This window comes from Hyalella azteca, unplaced genomic scaffold (genome assembly GCF_000764305.2).
Source record: "Hyalella azteca isolate HAZT.00-mixed unplaced genomic scaffold, Hazt_2.0.2 contig8388, whole genome shotgun sequence".
Lineage (NCBI taxonomy): Eukaryota > Metazoa > Arthropoda > Malacostraca > Amphipoda > Hyalellidae > Hyalella > Hyalella azteca.
Window position 1 is genome coordinate 186,612 of NW_025938483.1, and position 18,194 is coordinate 204,805.

The 18,194-nt window shown below is 39.7% G+C and overlaps 2 protein-coding genes across 4 annotated transcripts in view; one reads left to right on the top strand and one right to left on the bottom strand.

Annotated features, from left to right (window-relative positions):
- The first annotated feature begins 155 nt into the window (after positions 1-155).
- LOC108675332 (phosphomevalonate kinase-like) lies at positions 156-4,907 on the top strand. 2 transcript variants are annotated; one of them, XM_047881617.1, is made up of 4 exons: positions 156-1,312; positions 1,932-2,149; positions 2,570-2,719; positions 4,182-4,907. In XM_047881617.1, the coding sequence occupies exons 1-4, from the start codon at positions 1,230-1,232 to the stop codon at positions 4,331-4,333; spliced, it is 603 nt and encodes a 200-aa protein (XP_047737573.1). In that variant the 5' UTR covers positions 156-1,229; the 3' UTR covers positions 4,334-4,907. The 2 variants fall into 2 exon arrangements, with proteins under 2 accessions (XP_047737573.1, XP_018018822.1); XM_018163333.2 differs by having other exon boundaries at positions 435-1,312; positions 1,944-2,149.
- The window catches only part of LOC108675331 (acetyl-coenzyme A synthetase, cytoplasmic), a 23,370-nt gene continuing 10,073 nt past the window's right edge, over positions 4,898-18,194 (bottom strand). The window contains exons 3-12 of one of the 2 annotated variants that reach the window (XM_018163330.2): positions 14,438-14,564; positions 12,820-12,959; positions 12,452-12,463; positions 10,373-10,681; positions 9,235-9,368; positions 8,768-8,957; positions 7,717-7,906; positions 7,165-7,256; positions 6,625-6,778; positions 4,898-6,325 (exon numbers count right to left, since the gene is read on the bottom strand). In XM_018163330.2, coding sequence (XP_018018819.1) covers positions 6,126-6,325; positions 6,625-6,778; positions 7,165-7,256; positions 7,717-7,906; positions 8,768-8,957; positions 9,235-9,368; positions 10,373-10,681; positions 12,452-12,463; positions 12,820-12,959; positions 14,438-14,564 — 1,548 coding nt within the window. In that variant the 3' untranslated portion in view covers positions 4,898-6,125. The remainder of the gene's footprint in view (positions 6,326-6,624; positions 6,779-7,164; positions 7,257-7,716; positions 7,907-8,767; positions 8,958-9,234; positions 9,369-10,372; positions 10,682-12,451; positions 12,464-12,819; positions 12,960-14,437; positions 14,565-18,194) is intronic. The other variant, XM_018163331.2, reaches the window with a different exon arrangement.

Consider the following 18,194-nt stretch of genomic DNA (forward strand, 5'->3'; position numbering starts at 1 on the left):
CGTTTGGGATCATTAGAATGATTACGACGGTTTTTTTTAATGAAGCTGCCTCTAAACCCGACTTGAAGGAGGATGAAGAGCAATGTAAACGTTTAGGAGTAACAGATAAGCCGTTTTAATCTGTCGCACATGTGAAAATATACGATTAAAATTGCGATCCGTTACAAAATATAGCAGCTGTACACATTAACAGGTATGATAGCGAGCTGTTGTAATCTAATGAAGCTGTGAAGATGGGCAATTAAAAAAAATGATCTCTTGTAAAATATAGCAGCAGTGCGGATGAATGAGTAAGCACGACAGCCTTTAGAAAAAAAAGGCAGTTGTTGAGAGGCTCTAAAGATGGCGAGTCGTTGAAATTTATGGCAGCTGGACAGATGTGCTGGTAAGATGACCCGATGAGCGCTTTTTCAATAATTAGGAACTGAAATACTGAACTTCATTAGAAAAGCCCTTCTATTCTGAGTTGTTAGGAGTTTACTTAACGAGATCACGTTAAGATGACACCTGTGACAGACATTTTTTCAGCTAATCAAGGTGTGTACACGCTAGACGGCGATGCTTGAACGAAATGTTAGGACGGGAATGCCTGTGTTCGATTCCCTGATATGAAGGATGATGCGTGGCCGAGGATGGAGCCTTTACTCACGAGAGCTTTGAATATATATAGTTGTCAGTATATAATATAGGTATATAGCTGCGGTTCTCATTCCTCAGGGCGGCTTTGGTGCGCCGTAGAGTGTGTGGGGGCGACCTCTGGATTGCCCTAGCCCCGAAGCATTATGAAATGCATTTTTTACGGTCGTTTTTTCATTTTTTTAAACTCGTGATCAAACAGATCTGACCCTTGAATCTGCAAAAAATCGATGATAAATTGAGTGTTTTGTTTGGTAATCTGGACTCGAATTAACGCTCCCAATGAAGTTATTCCTAGTATGTGAAAATCTAATAAATTCTACGGTAAAAAAGGGGTATTCGTAGTTCATCACATTCTTCACAACGTGTTGCATTTTATGACAAAAAGTATTCGATCATGCATTTAGTAGCGGAAAGAATTTCTCTTCTCAAGGAATTGAAAAATTGAATTTTTTCTTAATTCTGGCACGACTTGGCTGTGTTTTGAAAATAATTTTAACTTCATTCCTCAGATTGAATTTACTTCGTTCAACGAAGCGTTCACCGAGCGCTTATCGTGGGCTAGTATCTTCTGAGATATTTTTGAAACATTCATGACACAACCAAAAATAATTTTTCTGTTTTCTGGAAAACGAAAGTCAGGGAAAGATTTCATTTCTGAAAAATTGCTCTCCAGGTTAGTTGAAATTTATGAATTTGTTGGTCATGTTAGTAATTCTTACCGGAAATGTTAATGGCTTCAGCCAGCCAGTTCTATATTAGTTATTCGCTTGGTTCATCATACTTCTTGGAATTATTTTCATGCATTTTTCAACACGTTGAGTGCGGCACGACAAGGCAGCGCCGGCAGATGGCCTAAAAACGCCAAGTCCGCGGATAAAAAGGCCTATAATTCAAAATATACTAGTAAATTTGTACGTTCCGGTGCAAAAATTAAATTTTCCTTATGTCTGTACATTTTAAAATTTGTAGAGGTAGTACTGCCATCATAAATCTTTGTCCACTAACGCAATTTAAAAAACTAAATTGCAGAATTTGTCCGAAAAAAAAGACCCTATAACTCAATGGTGGGTCGTGCAGCGCTCAACGTGAAAGTTTCAACTCGCATCAGCTTTACATACCAAGAACTTTCTGATTAATAAAAAACGCTGAACTAAGGTCAATTATCCATGAATGAAACCTTATTTCGTTGAATTAAACTAGAATATTTTACTTGTTTCATGAAAAAAAAACGATATGGACTAACGGCGCACAATAAGACATACATGTAAGGAATCAATGCACTAATATCTTAGAATTTCGTCCAGATTTCCTCCGCCATGCGCGACAATAATTCGCTTATCAGCGCCGCTGAAGCACGAATACGCCTCTCAACACGGCCTGGACTACACTGAGCTGCTGACAGCGTCGCAGTATAAAGAGCAGCACCGCCACGACATGATCAAGTGGGGCGAACAAGTGAGGGCTCGTGACCCATCTTACTTCATCATCAGAGCTGTTCATCTGGCTAAAGGTCGGTCAAATTATGTCATTCATCTCGTCTGATGTAATATCATTGTAACGATTTCCCTGTCGTTTACTTTTTAGAATGTACTGCAGTTTTTGTCAACTATAATGTAACATCGAAGTACAAAGCAAGTGTTCGCATGTAATAACAGAATCCGTTCTGATTTAATTGGTATGCATTTTTATGTTTATTGTGGTAACTTAACCGGTTTTTTGTTCGTTTTGAATGTTTTAAATTATTTGTTAACCCTACGTGACATAACGCTATCTACACGTAATTATTCAAGAAACATCCAAAAAATAAATATCATTTTTTAACTTTTCTCGGACTGCATGGACGCAACTGTACATACAGAAGGTGCGATTATAACATGTAGAATTATGCAGTCTGGCAAGGGTTAAGTGTAATCCATTTTAAATCGTGCAGGTGAGAGCTTCCCGGTGTGGATCGTGAGCGACATGCGGCGCAGGTCTGATCTGCAATACTTCCGGACGAACTACCCTAACGAGTGCGTCACTGTCCGCGTGTCTGCGTCACCAGACGCACGCGTCAACAGGGGCTGGAAGTTTACCAAAGGTATATAATTTATGCTTCATAACTTCGGCAAGAATCATCGCCCTTATTCCTCTAGTTCAGGATATTCCTAGTTTTCAGTAGTTCCAAACGGTAATATGACCTCATTTATGTCTACGTGGAAGTGCATTCATTGTCAAAGACGCAGCTACGTTCAAAGATGAACCAGGGGCCGGATTATCAAAACATCGCTAAGTACACGTAGCGACTTACGTGTGGCGTAAGTGCTGATATGAAGAAGTAACTCTAGCGGTGGTATTATCAAAACATTTGGGCGGGAAGCTACGTACAAGAAGCCGTACGTAGCTCTACGCCTGCTCGGAGGTGTCGTAAGTGGAGTTACGTAGACGTTTTGAGTGTGCCGAAGCAATATAAAACTATTGATTTACTTGCAACACGGTGAATTGTGATAGAATTTTGTCAATAATTCAACATAGGCATAATATGTGATCGTGCTAAATAAAACGGTGCTTTTTGAGAAAAAAATTCAATTAAGTTAAGCCAGCTAATTTCTTTTCCTTTGTGCTATAATTTGCAAGCAAATCTTGATATTCGTAGCTAAGAGTTGTATGATCATTCTCTAAAATAATATCTTCATGACTTTTGATTCAAAACTAAGAGGAGTTTGACAAGCCAACCATTTTTCTAGCTACGTACACAAATTCCTTTATTTTTCCGCTTATAGTTGAACTCCAACTCACAAAATGTTCTAAATTCTAGGTAGCTCTCTAAGAAGTCCTCAAAATTTGAATGGGAAATCAAGGCGTTGTCATTGCTATTTAGACAACGTCTCAATCATTTCTCCATATGCTCCCTAGTCAGTCAACGCAGATGACGCTGACACAATACATCCACCTTTCATCCAGGCGCACTGCGTACTGAGTCGACAGGAGCTAGGAATGGCAAATTCGAAACCTCTGATTGGTCAGTTAGTTGCATGGTTTCGATAATACCTTTTCAGATGAGTCTTGCGTAAGACATATTTGTTAATGCCAAATTTTGACTGACTTACGCAATACGTAACTTTTTGAACGTAAGTACGAAAAGTTACGTGAACTTAGCAGTTTCGTTAATCTCTGCCCAGACCCGAAAGAGCAGCATTATCTTCAAAGTCCTAACAGGAACACTCGTGCCCAATCTAGAGCGATGACCCACAGTTTGGCAGGCACTGAGCTAAGCAGTCGAGAGAATGTTGTATATTTCATTTTATTACGAACGAATATTCTTTCGTTGGTGTTCATAAATTAAACCTTTTTACACTCGAGCTTGCCTAAATATATGAATTGCTCGTGCGATACCCATACCGATAACTATCTGAATAGAACATTAACGCACATTATTTACTATCTGAATAGAACATTAACGCACATTATTTAGTTTGGTTACGTCTGTTGATCACAAGACATCTAAACCATTGCTAATTATAACACCAGTTATACCATCGTCAACCTGCTAATATCTGCAGGTGTTGACGATGCAGCGAGCGAGTGCGACTTGGACGATGTATGTGCCTGGGACCACGACATTGACACGTCGCACGGCGACGAGGCGACCACGTCTGCTCTCATTGGCCAGCTGCTACAACGATGTCGTGACGTGGGCGTGGTCGTGACGTGAGCCAGCACGAGTTCACAAGGTCGAGTAATGCATCGGACGATGTTAAGATCGGTTGATGGATAAAATTCCTGGTATGACATGAACCAGGAATGATACGCGTTACGGACGCAAGGAGTGGTCTCGGTTTATCCTCTTATCATTTCGAGGCATTCTGATTTTTTTCTTGCACCTCTCTGGGTAATGTATACGTTTTTTTCGGTATAATTTTTTTTTCGGTACAAGTTTCTGATAAAATAAGTCGGTGATAACTGAATGCGGTTATATTTAGGTCTTCTGCACTTCTGGATTATATATTCAGCACTTCTGGATTAGTTAGGTGTATTGAAAAAATTTTATCGGCCTTGATGAGCACCACCCAAAAGTTACGTCGACCAGACACACACAAATACGATCTTTGATGTACTAAAATTTAAATTTGTTCTTGCGTAACTTTCAACTTTCTTTTAAAATGTTTGAAAAATCTATTTTTTTTCACCTGATGTTTTTATTCGAAGATGATTCATTGTATGGCGGTTGTCAAGGTCGTTCCAGCAGAACCAATATCAACCTAAAGTGAATAAAACCTTGTTGATCATACGTGTATAATTGGACAACATCAGCACGAACACGATGACGGAGCATCAATAAAATATTCATCTGGCGCTCCATAAGGAGCCATACATTGAACTGACATCATACACGCCATTCACCAAGACAAGCATTACGAGCACCAGTCGAGTCTGAACAAATTCCATCTGTCACCAGGTATTTCCAAAGCGTGCATTCTGACCTTAAGGGAATTACTTCCAATGTATACAGAAACTCTATTAAAATAAATAATTTGTCCATAAATAACAAGCTTTCAGGACACAAGGGAACGAGGTGACGGAAATTTAATGTACAATAAGTCAATACTAGAGAAATATGAACAGGTAGGGGAATTGTGTGGCATTTCAAAGTACACATCACAGCAACAGTTGTGCATTGAATACAACAACGAAGTGCGCTTGACATCAACGTGCAGAAAATCTCGGGGAGCGACATGACTACGGTCACTGCCCCGTGCAAACCTACGCGAAGAAACGGCACTTATCCGCAGCTTACGGTACTTGTCTGCGGGCTACGGTAATTGTCCGTGACCTACCTAAACGATTAAAAGTTAACAATTCTTCCTCATCTACGAGAAAAGTATGTAAGAAACGAACGAAAATTCTACAAAAGACATCAAAACTAAGCAAAATATTTTTTATCAATATTATAACAGTTTTTTAAACATCAACTAAGCGTTTAAAATCAGCTTCTGATAAGCAAAGAAATCATTTTATAATGATATATTTTATACAAGGAATTTCGTACATGTCACTCGCAGACAATAAGCAACAGACCGTCATACTAAATCATCTCTACCGAGTTAATAGAGTATTAACTTCAGTTAAGTTCACTATTAAGTGAACAAATAAGGCTAAGAAGGTAAAATCAAAGTTTCGTCAATCGTTTGTCAAAAATAAAGGCAAATCCTTATGGAAAGTCAAGGTATTGTTGAAAAAATAAAATTCTTAACGTTTTTCTAGTGGTCCAAAATATACGGAGCAAATCTCATAACTATCTTGTAACCAGCCGTTCTGGCTATCAAATTCACCATACTTAAGAAGCCAGCTAAGACGATCGTCGCGCTCGGCAGTATTACACAGTACTTCACATCGATGCTAAAATAAAAGCATGGCGAGTTAACAAAATTGTCAAATGCACAACCATTCAGCTCCTTCAACTCTTTTCATCAAGAGTGGTTGCTGTTCATTATTGAAACGCACGTCTAAGCGTTGGCAGGACGATTCTCAAAAAGAAGCTCCACCACCGTTGGGTCGGCAAGAGTTGTTATATCACCAAAATCACGATCGCCAACGGCGATTTTGCGGAGCACCCTCCGCATTATTTTGCCTGAGCGAGTCTTGGGCAATCCTGGTGCCAGCTGCAAGTAGTCAGGTTGAGCGAAGGGGCCGATCTTGCTTCGAACTGAAAAGTAAGGTAACTCACCTTAAAATAATGAACTGAATCTAATTTCATTTAAAAAACACAAGGGATAATTCCCTTCATGAGAAAATTTACAGTAGGATTATACCTCTAGCAAAACACGGGAGATTATTTAAGCTCGGTGGGGTCGAGTGGTTTTCAGATCATTAAAATTGGAGCAGAGAGTTAGGTGTTCCCTTTACTAGCAGGGTCGAAATTGGTAAAGTGGTTAAGAGTCTGCGACAGGCCAAAATGGCCTAATCTAAGCTGACACCACTTTATGATAAATAGATCATATTCACCCTTGTTCTTCATGTCGGCGACGAGTTCTTCGGTGAACTTCTCTCCTTGTTTAAGAGTGACGAAGCAATAAAGGCATTCTCCTTTGACGGGATGTGGTCTCGCTACTGCTGCTGCCTCGGCAACTTGCTCTACTTCAACAAGTGCACTTTCCACCTGCACAACAGAAACAGTATCGTACAATTAATACGTACGAGTAGAAATGGAAGCTACATCTTGCATCTTGAGAGAAATGAAATGTATAGATACTAAAATAATTCATAACTCATTAGCTAAATAAGGCGGGAATAGCAATAAACTATGGAAACTTTATATTAATAACAAAACTTGCACTTGGAGAACAGTAAATGCAAGGCAGGTAAAGAAAACATAAGATAATTCAACTATGTCGTTAGTTATCAATATGGCAGATGTAATTTTGATGTATGGGGTAATCATTGTTGCAAATCCATTTCAATTTTTTTCCTTTCGCATCCCAAATTCCCAATTAAGGTGATGGCCATTTCATTGATGAAGAAAAGTTCCGTAAGATGAGAACTCGCCTGAGCGGTGGAAAGAAGATGGCCGGAGACGTTAAGCATGTCGTCTATGCGGCCCGTCACCCAAATGTAGCCGTCCTTGTCACGACGTGCACCTTTAATTTAATCAAACAATATTAACACCACGATTCTTGCGTTCAATTACATTAGCAAATAGTTGAAATTAATAATAAACACAAACTTTAGGTAGCGCTAACATAAAATATTAAACAAATTTGGTGAAATTTATTCCTCTAGAAATGTTGACAAAAATTTGCTAAAACAGCGCTCAAATATTAAATAAAATCGGAAAACTGTCTTGATGGATTTTGACATGAAGGAGATATCTGGTGGTCAATTTTTTTTATTTCATTGCATTATAATAGGTTCTGAATGACTATTGAACAAGTTTGGGGGGCCTAGTAATGTGTAGATAATTTTGTAATGGGTGGGTATTTTATACCTCAAACTGGTATGGATTATTTTTAAAGTCTGACTATAATATAAAAGTGTCTATAATAGAACAAGATACAATCACCAATAAACAACAAACACAAGCCAGAGTTCGATACCGACCATCACCGGTAGTGTAGAAGCCAGGGAACTTCTGGAAGTAGGTCTCCTGGAAGCGCTGGTGGTTGTTATAGACAGAGCGCATCATGCCAGGCCACGGCTGCCGGAACACGAGGTAGCCTTCACCCTCGCCCTCGATCTCCTCACCAGCCTCGTCCAGCAGACACACCGAGATCCCGAAGAACGGGAAACACTGCAAATTAAAATAAAAGTATTATTACTATATTAAATTTATTAGAATAATTGTATGATGTTAGCATGGCAATGTAGGATCATTATCACAGAAGAGAGTCGCACGCGCATTATCGTTTTACGGGAGCTCCGAAATGCAAAATAAATTTAGTGCATCAAGGTACCATATTACAGTAAGGCGGTACACAAGCTGCAAAATACATATATTATTGTATGAAGTTACCATGTCACCGTACGACCATCACGTTAGTATGGTACTGGAGCAGCATTTAGTTGTAACGGAAGACATACCAGCAAGCAGCACAATGATTAAACAGCCGCGACGCGACGCAACGAAAACCTCAAACAGAAAAAGTCAAGCCAGTAAATCTAAGACACATTACTATTCAGGAGGGAGCAGCATGGAAAGATTATTTTCAACGTCACATTTAAAATAACTTATCTTGCGACCAGAAGGTATTAGTGCATATAATTGCTGAGCGGCCGCACTTATAGTTACATACAGTCTACATCACTGTTCCAAGTCTCCTGGCTTCATAATTATGGAATAATTCTAGCTCACGTTATTAACGGGATGAAATTATATGGCTTTCAGAGGCTGTCATATTTTTTAGAGTAGTTCTAAATGCTATTTGTTCATGATAGCTTAGAAAATTCCTAATGATTCTGTCACTGACGGTAGCTTAGAAAATTCCTAATGATTCTGTCACTGACGGTAGCTTAAAAAATTCCTTATGATTCTGTCACTGACGGTAGCTTGAAAGAGTCCCAATGATTCTGTCACTGACGGTAGCTTAAAAAATTCCTTATGATTCTGTCACTGACGGTTGCTCAAAAAAGTCCAAATGATTCTGCCACTGACCGCTGAGCCTGGCTTGGTGGGGGTTGCCCCCGGCAGGGGGGTGATCACGTGTCCCCCGGTCTCGGTCTGCCAGAAGGTGTCCACGATGGCCGCGTTACCGCCGCCCACCACGCGGTGGTACCACAACCAAGCCTCGGGGTTAATGGGTTCACCCACCGTCCCAAGCACGCGCAGTGACGAAACGTCGAACCTGCGGCAAAGCAACACCATATAGAACTTTATTTAGTTGCATTATTCTTGTCTTATCTATAGCGGGATGAAGGAAATAGTAGCTGATATAAGGTCGAGATTGTTATTAAGTTCGGTTGTGTTCGAAGCTGTTGCAGAAACGTATCTTAGCCTTTTTTGGCTTGCATGGGTACAACAATGCTATAACTAGGTGCGATTATAACGTAATGATTTACTTTTTGACTACATTCACTGTTTGGCTCACTTTTTGACTACATTCAGTTTTTGACTTGACTCACTTTTTGACAGGCTCGTCGCCATACTTCATGAGCGTCCTGATGGCGGTGGGCGCTGTGTAGAACTTGCTCACTTTGTAGCGCTCGATGATCTCCCAGAAGCGGCCGGTGTGGGGATACGTCGGCACGCCTTCGAACTGTCAACACAAAACAACTTTTTTTTCATTCAAACTCATACTCGCAAGATTCTCAAGTAATAATCCCGCTCTTTCTATTTGCCAAATTGGTGTTCGCATAACAATGATAAAAGAAGATAAAGCAGATGCAAGAATGTTACCTTGGTACAGAATGTGTAGAGGATGAAAAATATTTTGTCGACAAATCACGACCACAGATGTCTTTTAAAAAATTTGAAGAACATTTCTTTTGTATAGTTGACGCAGACCTAACGTCGAACATGGAACCCTTTGCGGAGTTAACTAAACGTTTATGATGCCTAAAACATAAAAGATCGGACGTTCAATACTCGATATTAAATAAAAATGTGTCCTCATTCGCAAATTCCACGCTAATTAGGCTATTTTCGGCAGTCAAGCTGATGCATTCAGCTCAATTGAATTATTTTTTCCCTCAATCCAATTCGTCGTCACAATTCGTCTATTAGACAAAATATAGAACTAACGAAATAAGAAACATTAATCAAACATTACGATTATCGGACATTAAGAAAGTATATTGAAAATGTTACAATTATTAAACTCAGATTAAATAAATTATTCGAAGAAGAGACTACATTCCATTCAAATAGTAGGGAGGGCGGTATGATAGATACCGGTATGCATTACTCCGTTGGAGAGAGTGCGGGCGCTAATCGTAACATTCGTACGCATTATAACGCTAACATTCGTACCTACGCATTATAACGCTAACATTCGTACGCATTATAACGCTAACATTCGTACGCATTATAACGCTAACATTCGTACGCATTATAACGCTAAAATTCGTACGAATTATAACGCTAACATTCCTACGCATTATGACGCTAACATTCGTACGCATAATGACGCTAACATTCGTACGCATTTTTTACGCTAACATTCGTACGACTTATGAAGCCAACATCCCCGCCCCAACACATTTTGTTCATTCTGTTTGACTACAATGTCAAGTCAAACAAAGCAAAGTGAACAACACTCACAAGTACAGAGGTAGCGCCGTTAAGTAGAGGTCCGTATGTGACATAAGAGTGTCCTGTAATCCAGCCAATATCAGCCGTACAGAAGTACACGTCGCCAGGATGGTAATTGAAAGAGTACTTGAAGGTGGTAGCGGCGTAGAGCATGTAGCCCCCCACAGTGTGCAAGACGCCCTTAGGCTTGCCGGTGCTGCCGCTGGTGTAGAGCATGAACAATGGGTCCTCTGAGTCCAGCCACACGACGGGGCACTCGCTGCTGCTGGAGGACGTCGCGGTCTCCCAGTCCACGTCCACATCGCTATTCCAAGTCACCTGTAATACCACAGCGATTATTCCTTACAACGTAACTGTGGCAAAATGTATAATGTAATAATAAGTTCATGAAACTAAAGATCACCTGGAAGATCAGAACACTTCTTGCCTCCAAGGTAATGGTAGAAACAATTTTAACGTTTGATCAAATTTGATTTCAGCCAGAATGTTTAAAATAACACGCGTTGATCATTTGTAAAAAAAAAAACATTTGAGGTACCAATTAGTCAAGACAAACTTATACTAAGGTCATATATAATACGGTAAACCGACCACAAATATTTGAACAGAACCTTAAAGTTTAAACGAAGAAAGTGTAGCCACGAATACAAGAGAGCTGTGCTACGAATACAAACTGAAAGAGTGCATTAGAACGCAAGTCAGAAGGTGCAGACATCGAGTGCATCCTAAGATGAGTGATACAATGAATAAAAAGTGAAAACTTTAAAGATCTGAACCGGTGCATCACAACGAAATACTCATCAGTGCACCACAAGTCGATGTGTCACTAGCAGTGCATCACAAGGCGACATTCGCCGATGTTTCTCTACAGAATATCTAATGTAGAATAGCAGTACATCACCAGGCGATGTTCAAAATTTTTTACCTACAAGATATTTACGGTAAATTTCAGTACTATATTTACGATTTATCCAGAAGTAGTGCATTTTATAAAGAAATATATGAGCATATGTAGAGTGCAAATCTACACCAGATCAATTACTTCACATTGATGACATTTTCTGCCCGAATCCTCAAAGATAAGCACCACACGGTGACATTATCACTGACATCACATTGACAGGGCGATGATCAACAATGTTGGTTACAAAGTCAAATTTGGGCTTACTTTATCATCATAAGATTAACAGTGTCAGAAATTGTACCCACAGTTTGCTGATATGAGGATGAGGATCAATTTATCATTCTCACAGTCGCAGGGACAAATATGATTTCATTTCTAGAAACAAATAAAGAATTTTAAACCAATTAGAGAAAAATGATTTAATATTTAAGCAATTCAACTTGTTTTTCGGGTGAATTTAAAATTCGGTTTCACTATAAGTCTTTCAGACGAGGGATTCAAGTGGGAAAAAATCGTATTGAATTGGTTCTCAGAGAACAAAACTGAAACAAACATGTCGGGGCATTGTCCACAATTTCTACTAGGAGTAAAAAATGTTGTGAATAAAAATCGAAATCTTCCATGGAAACATTATGTAGAGTTCGCAAATTAAAGCCTTCATACAAGTGGAAACCACAGAGTTAGGAAGATTGCAGTCAATTTAGAAGTAGTGCACGTCTGAATTCAGCCAGCATAACAGCAATCAGTTACGAAGGAACCTACAAAGTTGGTGGAAAACTTACAATCAAATCAAGTCCGTAGTTGCGCATGAAATTATTTGTAGAATTTTTCTCGCAGTACCAATACGTACCGTAAAACCGGGTTAAGGTATTTGATCGCAAGAACACGTTAACTCAAAAAAAGAACACTACACTAACACTCAACAAACACAAGCCCACGAATGCCTATAGTTCATTTAATACCACACACGTCTGATAATTTCGGGTTCTTTTCGTTGCTATCTATTTTTAAAGCAAAAATCAGCTTGGCATTATGGTGACGGGAAAGATTCGCACAATACTGCACAAAAATGACACAGGGTGATGTTTATGTTTGGTGCGGAGACGGTAATCACAGTGCTTGTAAATTAATGGACAACACACAACACGCATAGCTTAGCAGAGCAGCGCAGTCGTCGCACAAACCTTGTAGCGCCCCTGCAGGAGCGACGAGGAGTGGAACAGCCAAGCAAGGGCGGAAGAACAGGTTAGTGTCGTAGCTCAAGAAAACCGGAATCACTTGTAATTATAAACAGAACTTTAAAACCCATCTAATGGTTAGTTGGTTAGTGTCGTAGCTCAAGAAAACCGGAATCACTTGTAATTATAAACAGAACTTTAATACGGTACCCAAATAATGGTTACTTGATTATTGTCGTAGCTCGAATAAACGGAATCACTTGTAATTTTAAACAGAAGTTTAATACTGTACTAAATTAATAGTTAGTTGTTTAGTATCGAAGAGATGAGTCAGCAATAAATGCAAGGCTAACAAATATAACAGTGTAACACACCTGGTGATCGAAGTGGGTTTTCTTGGCGGGATGACCGTTGGAAGTGTCGTGCAGCGACGCAGGGTGGGTGACGCGCGTCATGTGTCGCACCACAACATTCAGACGCACCTCCACGCCGCGGCTGCTGCACATCTTCATGGCTGACAACACGAATAGGTACAAAATACAAATTTAACCGCTTTGAAAAACATTACAATAGAACAATTAACCAAAGATAATGTAGATTTACGTGCCTCGGCTGCCACACATCTTGATGTATGAGCAATAAATAAAAAAGTGCAATTTCAACAGCTCTGAAATATCATAAAGATTAACAAACAACCAAAGAAACTATAGAAAGTTTACATGCATCAGCTGCCGCATATCTTGTTGGCTGAAAATTCGATGAAAAATAACGGAATTTGATGACTGGGTAACAATTTGTGGAATAAATCATACGGAATCGGAACGACAGAAAACCGTTACAAGTTGATGACAACAAACAAGTTGATGACAACAAAATCGTAACAAGTTGATGACAACAAAATCGTAACAAGTTGATGGCAACAAACCGCATGAGGATCAGCCTCCCCAAGCTACTCACTGATATGAATAATATTTGAAGGCTAACTCACTTTAACCACAATACATTGTGTGTACGAAGTCAGACCTATATAGCATGATTAAGACACATTTAGGATGCTCGGATAACATCAATAAATTGAAGTCTTTTCACAGCCCTATTATTTTAATAGCAATTTCTTCACATGAATACATTGACAACAATTCAAAATATTGAATTACCAACATTATGAATCTATTCAGAAAACTGAAGCATCGCTAAAAGAAAAAATGAGATGGAAGCCTCCACACGCCTATACAGCGTGAAGCGTGCCGACTGATAACGCCAATTGATAAGAAGCTTGGAGGGGCTGAGTGACGTACTGATATGTCCGCTGTTTGCCAGAGATAAGATACGAGGTGCGGTGACCGCAGTTTGTCACAGGCAAGATACGAAGTGCGGTGACCGCAGTTTGTTACAGATAAGATACGAGGTGCGGTGACCGCAGTTTGTCACAGATAAGATACGAGGTGCGGTGACCGCAGTTTGTCACAGATAAGATACGAGGTGCGGTGACCGCAGTTTGCTACAGATATAAGATACGAGGTGCGGTGACCGCCTCTCTCCCAGTCAGAAGTCATTCAATAATATACCGAAAGGAGGGCGGACGATTTATGGCAAAAGGAGGGCGGACGAAGTATGGCAAACAATTTGCTATCTCTTTCTCGACTGATATTTTGCAAATTTTGATGTGGGTTTCAGCATTTGAACGGATCGCTGATTTTGTTCGTCTCACCATATTCTCCCAAACGTTCATGACAGGAAGAATTTACTACCTGCCTGATGTACATATTTCTAATTATACGCACAAAAAGAGCTAAAAAAATCAGTTACTTCTAATTGAAGTACACTTCGATACAGTGAGTGAAAACTATTAGATTGTAATTAAAATAATTTTCAACTATATTTGTATAATATATTGTAATTTTTTCTTGGAATTATAATTGCCTAAGAAGAGATGTAGTATTTTCTTGCAACTATTATTTAAAGGAGCCTAAGAAGCGACTCTTGCCTCACCTTCGTCGGCGATCTCTTTGAGATGGACAAGCTTGTTGCCGCGCCAGACACCGTCGGCGCAAAGCAGCACCTCGGCCCCCGCGTCCACGATGCGGTCGCACAAACTGTCAGCGGAGTACCCGCCGAACTGTGACGTCATAACATCAAGATACACTTGGGTAAATCATTCATTGTGTCAATAAATCGATTAGAAATATTTTAGAGGCAAGAATTAAAATTATACGAAACGAAAATAATTGATTACTGACCAGCGGAAATGCAGAAGAAGAATCACATAACCTGTCAATTGAGGTCCAAGTAAATGGCACTGAAATTCGAAGAAGTAAATTGCGAGTATGATTAATAAGGGAAAATGCGCCAGCACGACGATTTGGACCCGAAAAAGCACCTGCATGAACTGCGCAAGTGATCAGTGGATTCTTAAACCGCACAAATCTACTGAGATTATAGGATGCTGAGCGTTACGTGTGGTGAGAAAGGAACCTGTCCATGAGGTGAAAGCACTTCGGCTGCAAATGGACTATGCGCTTTAATATACAAGAAGAACAAGTTGGCTGCCCACAGGACCGCAGGTAAGTAGCACTCGTTGTTCAAGGAGAATTCAGTGTTTAAATGCGGATATACACCGACTACTCCTTAGACCTTATAAATCATGAATGTCAGCGAAACGTATGTTACCAGATGAAGGCTATCGGTTTTATAGCAGGGATGCTTGAACTGATACTCTGATAAACCTCTTTCCGTCTACTTGCACTGTGGCGTCTTTTCTTCAAAATGTTTGATTCAACTTCAAACTTCTCACAACTCAATAACAAGATAGTGAATATTTTGAGTAGTAATTTACACGAAAAGTATTTTAATGAATAATATATCGACTTTATGCGAACATAAAATTATTCTCACTTCGCTCTTAAGAGAAATATTAGAAGCTCAATGGAGATAGTACATATTTCGTTTAAAGGCACTGATATACACCCAGAAAATGAATGGGTCATATTGTCAAAATACTGACAAATTTTTACTGCACGTTGCACTCATTCGCTCCTTTTTGTGGGCCAAAAAAAGGGGCAAAACCCTTCACGAAAAAAGACGAAAAAAAGTACATCGCTAATAGAAAAAACTCTCATTCGGTGCAAATCGAGAGGCATAAAATGCGTGAGAGAAATCTAGAGGTAGAACCTGTTAAGAATTTAGAGCATGGCAGCGTCTATACGTGGCACGCTGACGATATTTTCCGTAAGGTTGGCAGAGCGTTCTTGTCTAAATTGAATTTTTCAGCACTATTTTGATCAGTATATGTGTCCTAGCAGATTAACCTGGCGTTGCTCATGATAGATAATCCATGATATTTGATACTCCCGTTATCCAGAATTTCGTCAAGAAAAGTACATATGGAATACGCGCTCTAAGGTAGGCTATATGATAACGATATAAGACTTTATAAAAAAGTTCAAACCAACACACAAACTTCGAAAGAAACGCAAATTTCACAGACGCGTAGACAATAATTGGCACGCATCAGGAATAGTGACAGGAACGAATATCGTAAAACGTGAGATAGCCAGTGACTTTTCACTGAAAATTAGAGGATATTTTAATTTTTAAAGCTGATCGTTGCTTAAAGACCAAATTGGTAGTCGCAAAACTCTCGTAATAACTTAATACTTCAATGCGCTCCACTTTGGTCACAATTAGTGAAATCGAGCAGAGCCTATCGCAGATAACAGCTAGTACTATATGGGCACTATAATAACCATACATCTATTGTAATACGACGTTTTATTGCCATAGTGAGATTTCGTAAGCTATCACTTTAGGGGTTGCAGTATCTATTTCAAGTTGGATATATTTTACTCTCCCAAAATTTATTTTCAAGCTCTAAATTTCTGTGTCCAATTCGTCCAATAGCCGTAGAATAGAATAGGAGGTATATTGAACCCGTGAAATCGGAATAAAATTTCACGATGGTTAAAGATGGAAAAGACAATGGCAAAATTGATATAAATTATGTAATGAATGGTAAACTTTTGGAGCTCTTGAAGAGATAGAAGCGAATAAAGGAAGTACTCAGTGAAGTTTAGTTCTTTATACTTGACAACTAACTCGTTATTTCATCGAGATCGTATGGAGTCAGGTCAAGCAAATAAAATTAAACTTGTTGCAAACACCGGGGGATTGCGAACTGAAATCGAGTAGATCCTGCATTGCAATTAAAAATTCAACAGCCATGTTAACGAATGACTATCCAGGTTATGCAGTTGTGCGGGTGGCACTGTTATTGAACAAAATTATACGGAGTAAAAAAATAAAATCGTCAAGGAGGTGCACGAGATTAAAGCAAGACCTGCTCTTCTAGAAGAAATCGAAATACTTTCGAAATCGAAAAGAGAGAACGTAGACGAATTCCATTATGATCTTATAAGTCGGAACCTGCATGATCTTGTACGTTATATTAACCTGTCCCCAGGTGTTGTACTTCAGGTTAACCTGTCCCCAGGTGTTGTACTTCAGGTTAACCTGTCTCCAGGTGTTGTACTTCAGGTTAACCTGTCTCCAGGTGTTGTACTTCAGGTTAACCTGTCCCCAGGTGTTGTACTTCAGGTTAACCTGTCCCCAGGTGTTGTACTTCAGGTTAACCTGTCACCAGGTGTTGTACTTCAGGTTAACCTGTCCCCAGGTGTTGTACTTCAGGCTAACCTTTGTAATGTCATTGAACGACAGGTTAACATCGCACCTACGTCAGATTACAAGTTCCTGTTCTGACAACTTTAAACGAATGTAAATACGTTGCGATGAGCCTTGATACGTGATCAGACTTAATCAATGCATGCAGGGAAGAGGCAATACACTACACCGAATATCAATCAAACAAAACTAAGTTATATCTGCTGAAAAAGATCTTTGAAGCAATGTGCTTAGAAAGTGCGAGTGGCCACACACAGAGGAGGATAGTGAGAGGGAAAGTGAGAGGGAGAGCACGAGGGAGAAAGGCAAAGAGAGGACGAGAGAGAAAGAGAGCGAGTGGGAGAGAGAAGGCAAAAAAGATATAGAGAGACAAGGGCGAGGGTAAGTGAGAGAGGGCGAGAGGGGAAGAGTGAGAGGGCAGAGGCACAGCAGAAGGCGTGGTCAGGGTCGCGATCCATACCTATATACCCAGCTACCTACCTTTCTCTACATCGACGCCTCGTATGCAGGGCGCTATGCCTTGCCAACGATCGATAACTCAATTCATCATCGAAATTATTCCCTTGGATAAGTTTGTGCTCGCCTAATCTCTACAGACTAGAAGGACCAGTGTACAACGAACAAATCTAAGTACCGGTACGTAGTATTTCGGAAAAATTAATGTCTTAATACGGATACTGTAAATTGAACAACTCAAATTGATCTACAGCAGCAAAATTTCTCATGCTTAACTCTCAGTATATATATAAAGAACCGATTCACAACTGTATCCCTCATACAGCTGATAACTCGGAATATTATCAGCGGGGCTCCAAAGCTCAGCAAAATCATTGATCGGATTTTATGGTTACATATCCGGCACAGATAGCATGGAAACTGCATGGAGAAACACCACAAAATAGTGGTTATCATAAAGTGTGACGACGACATGAACACAATGGCTTGCGAAGCACACACGTGTAGCAGAGAACACACGTGTAGCAGAGAACACACGTGCTTGCAGAGAACACACGTGTAGCAGAGAACACACGTTCTTGCAAAGAACACACGTGCTTGCAGAGAACACACGTGT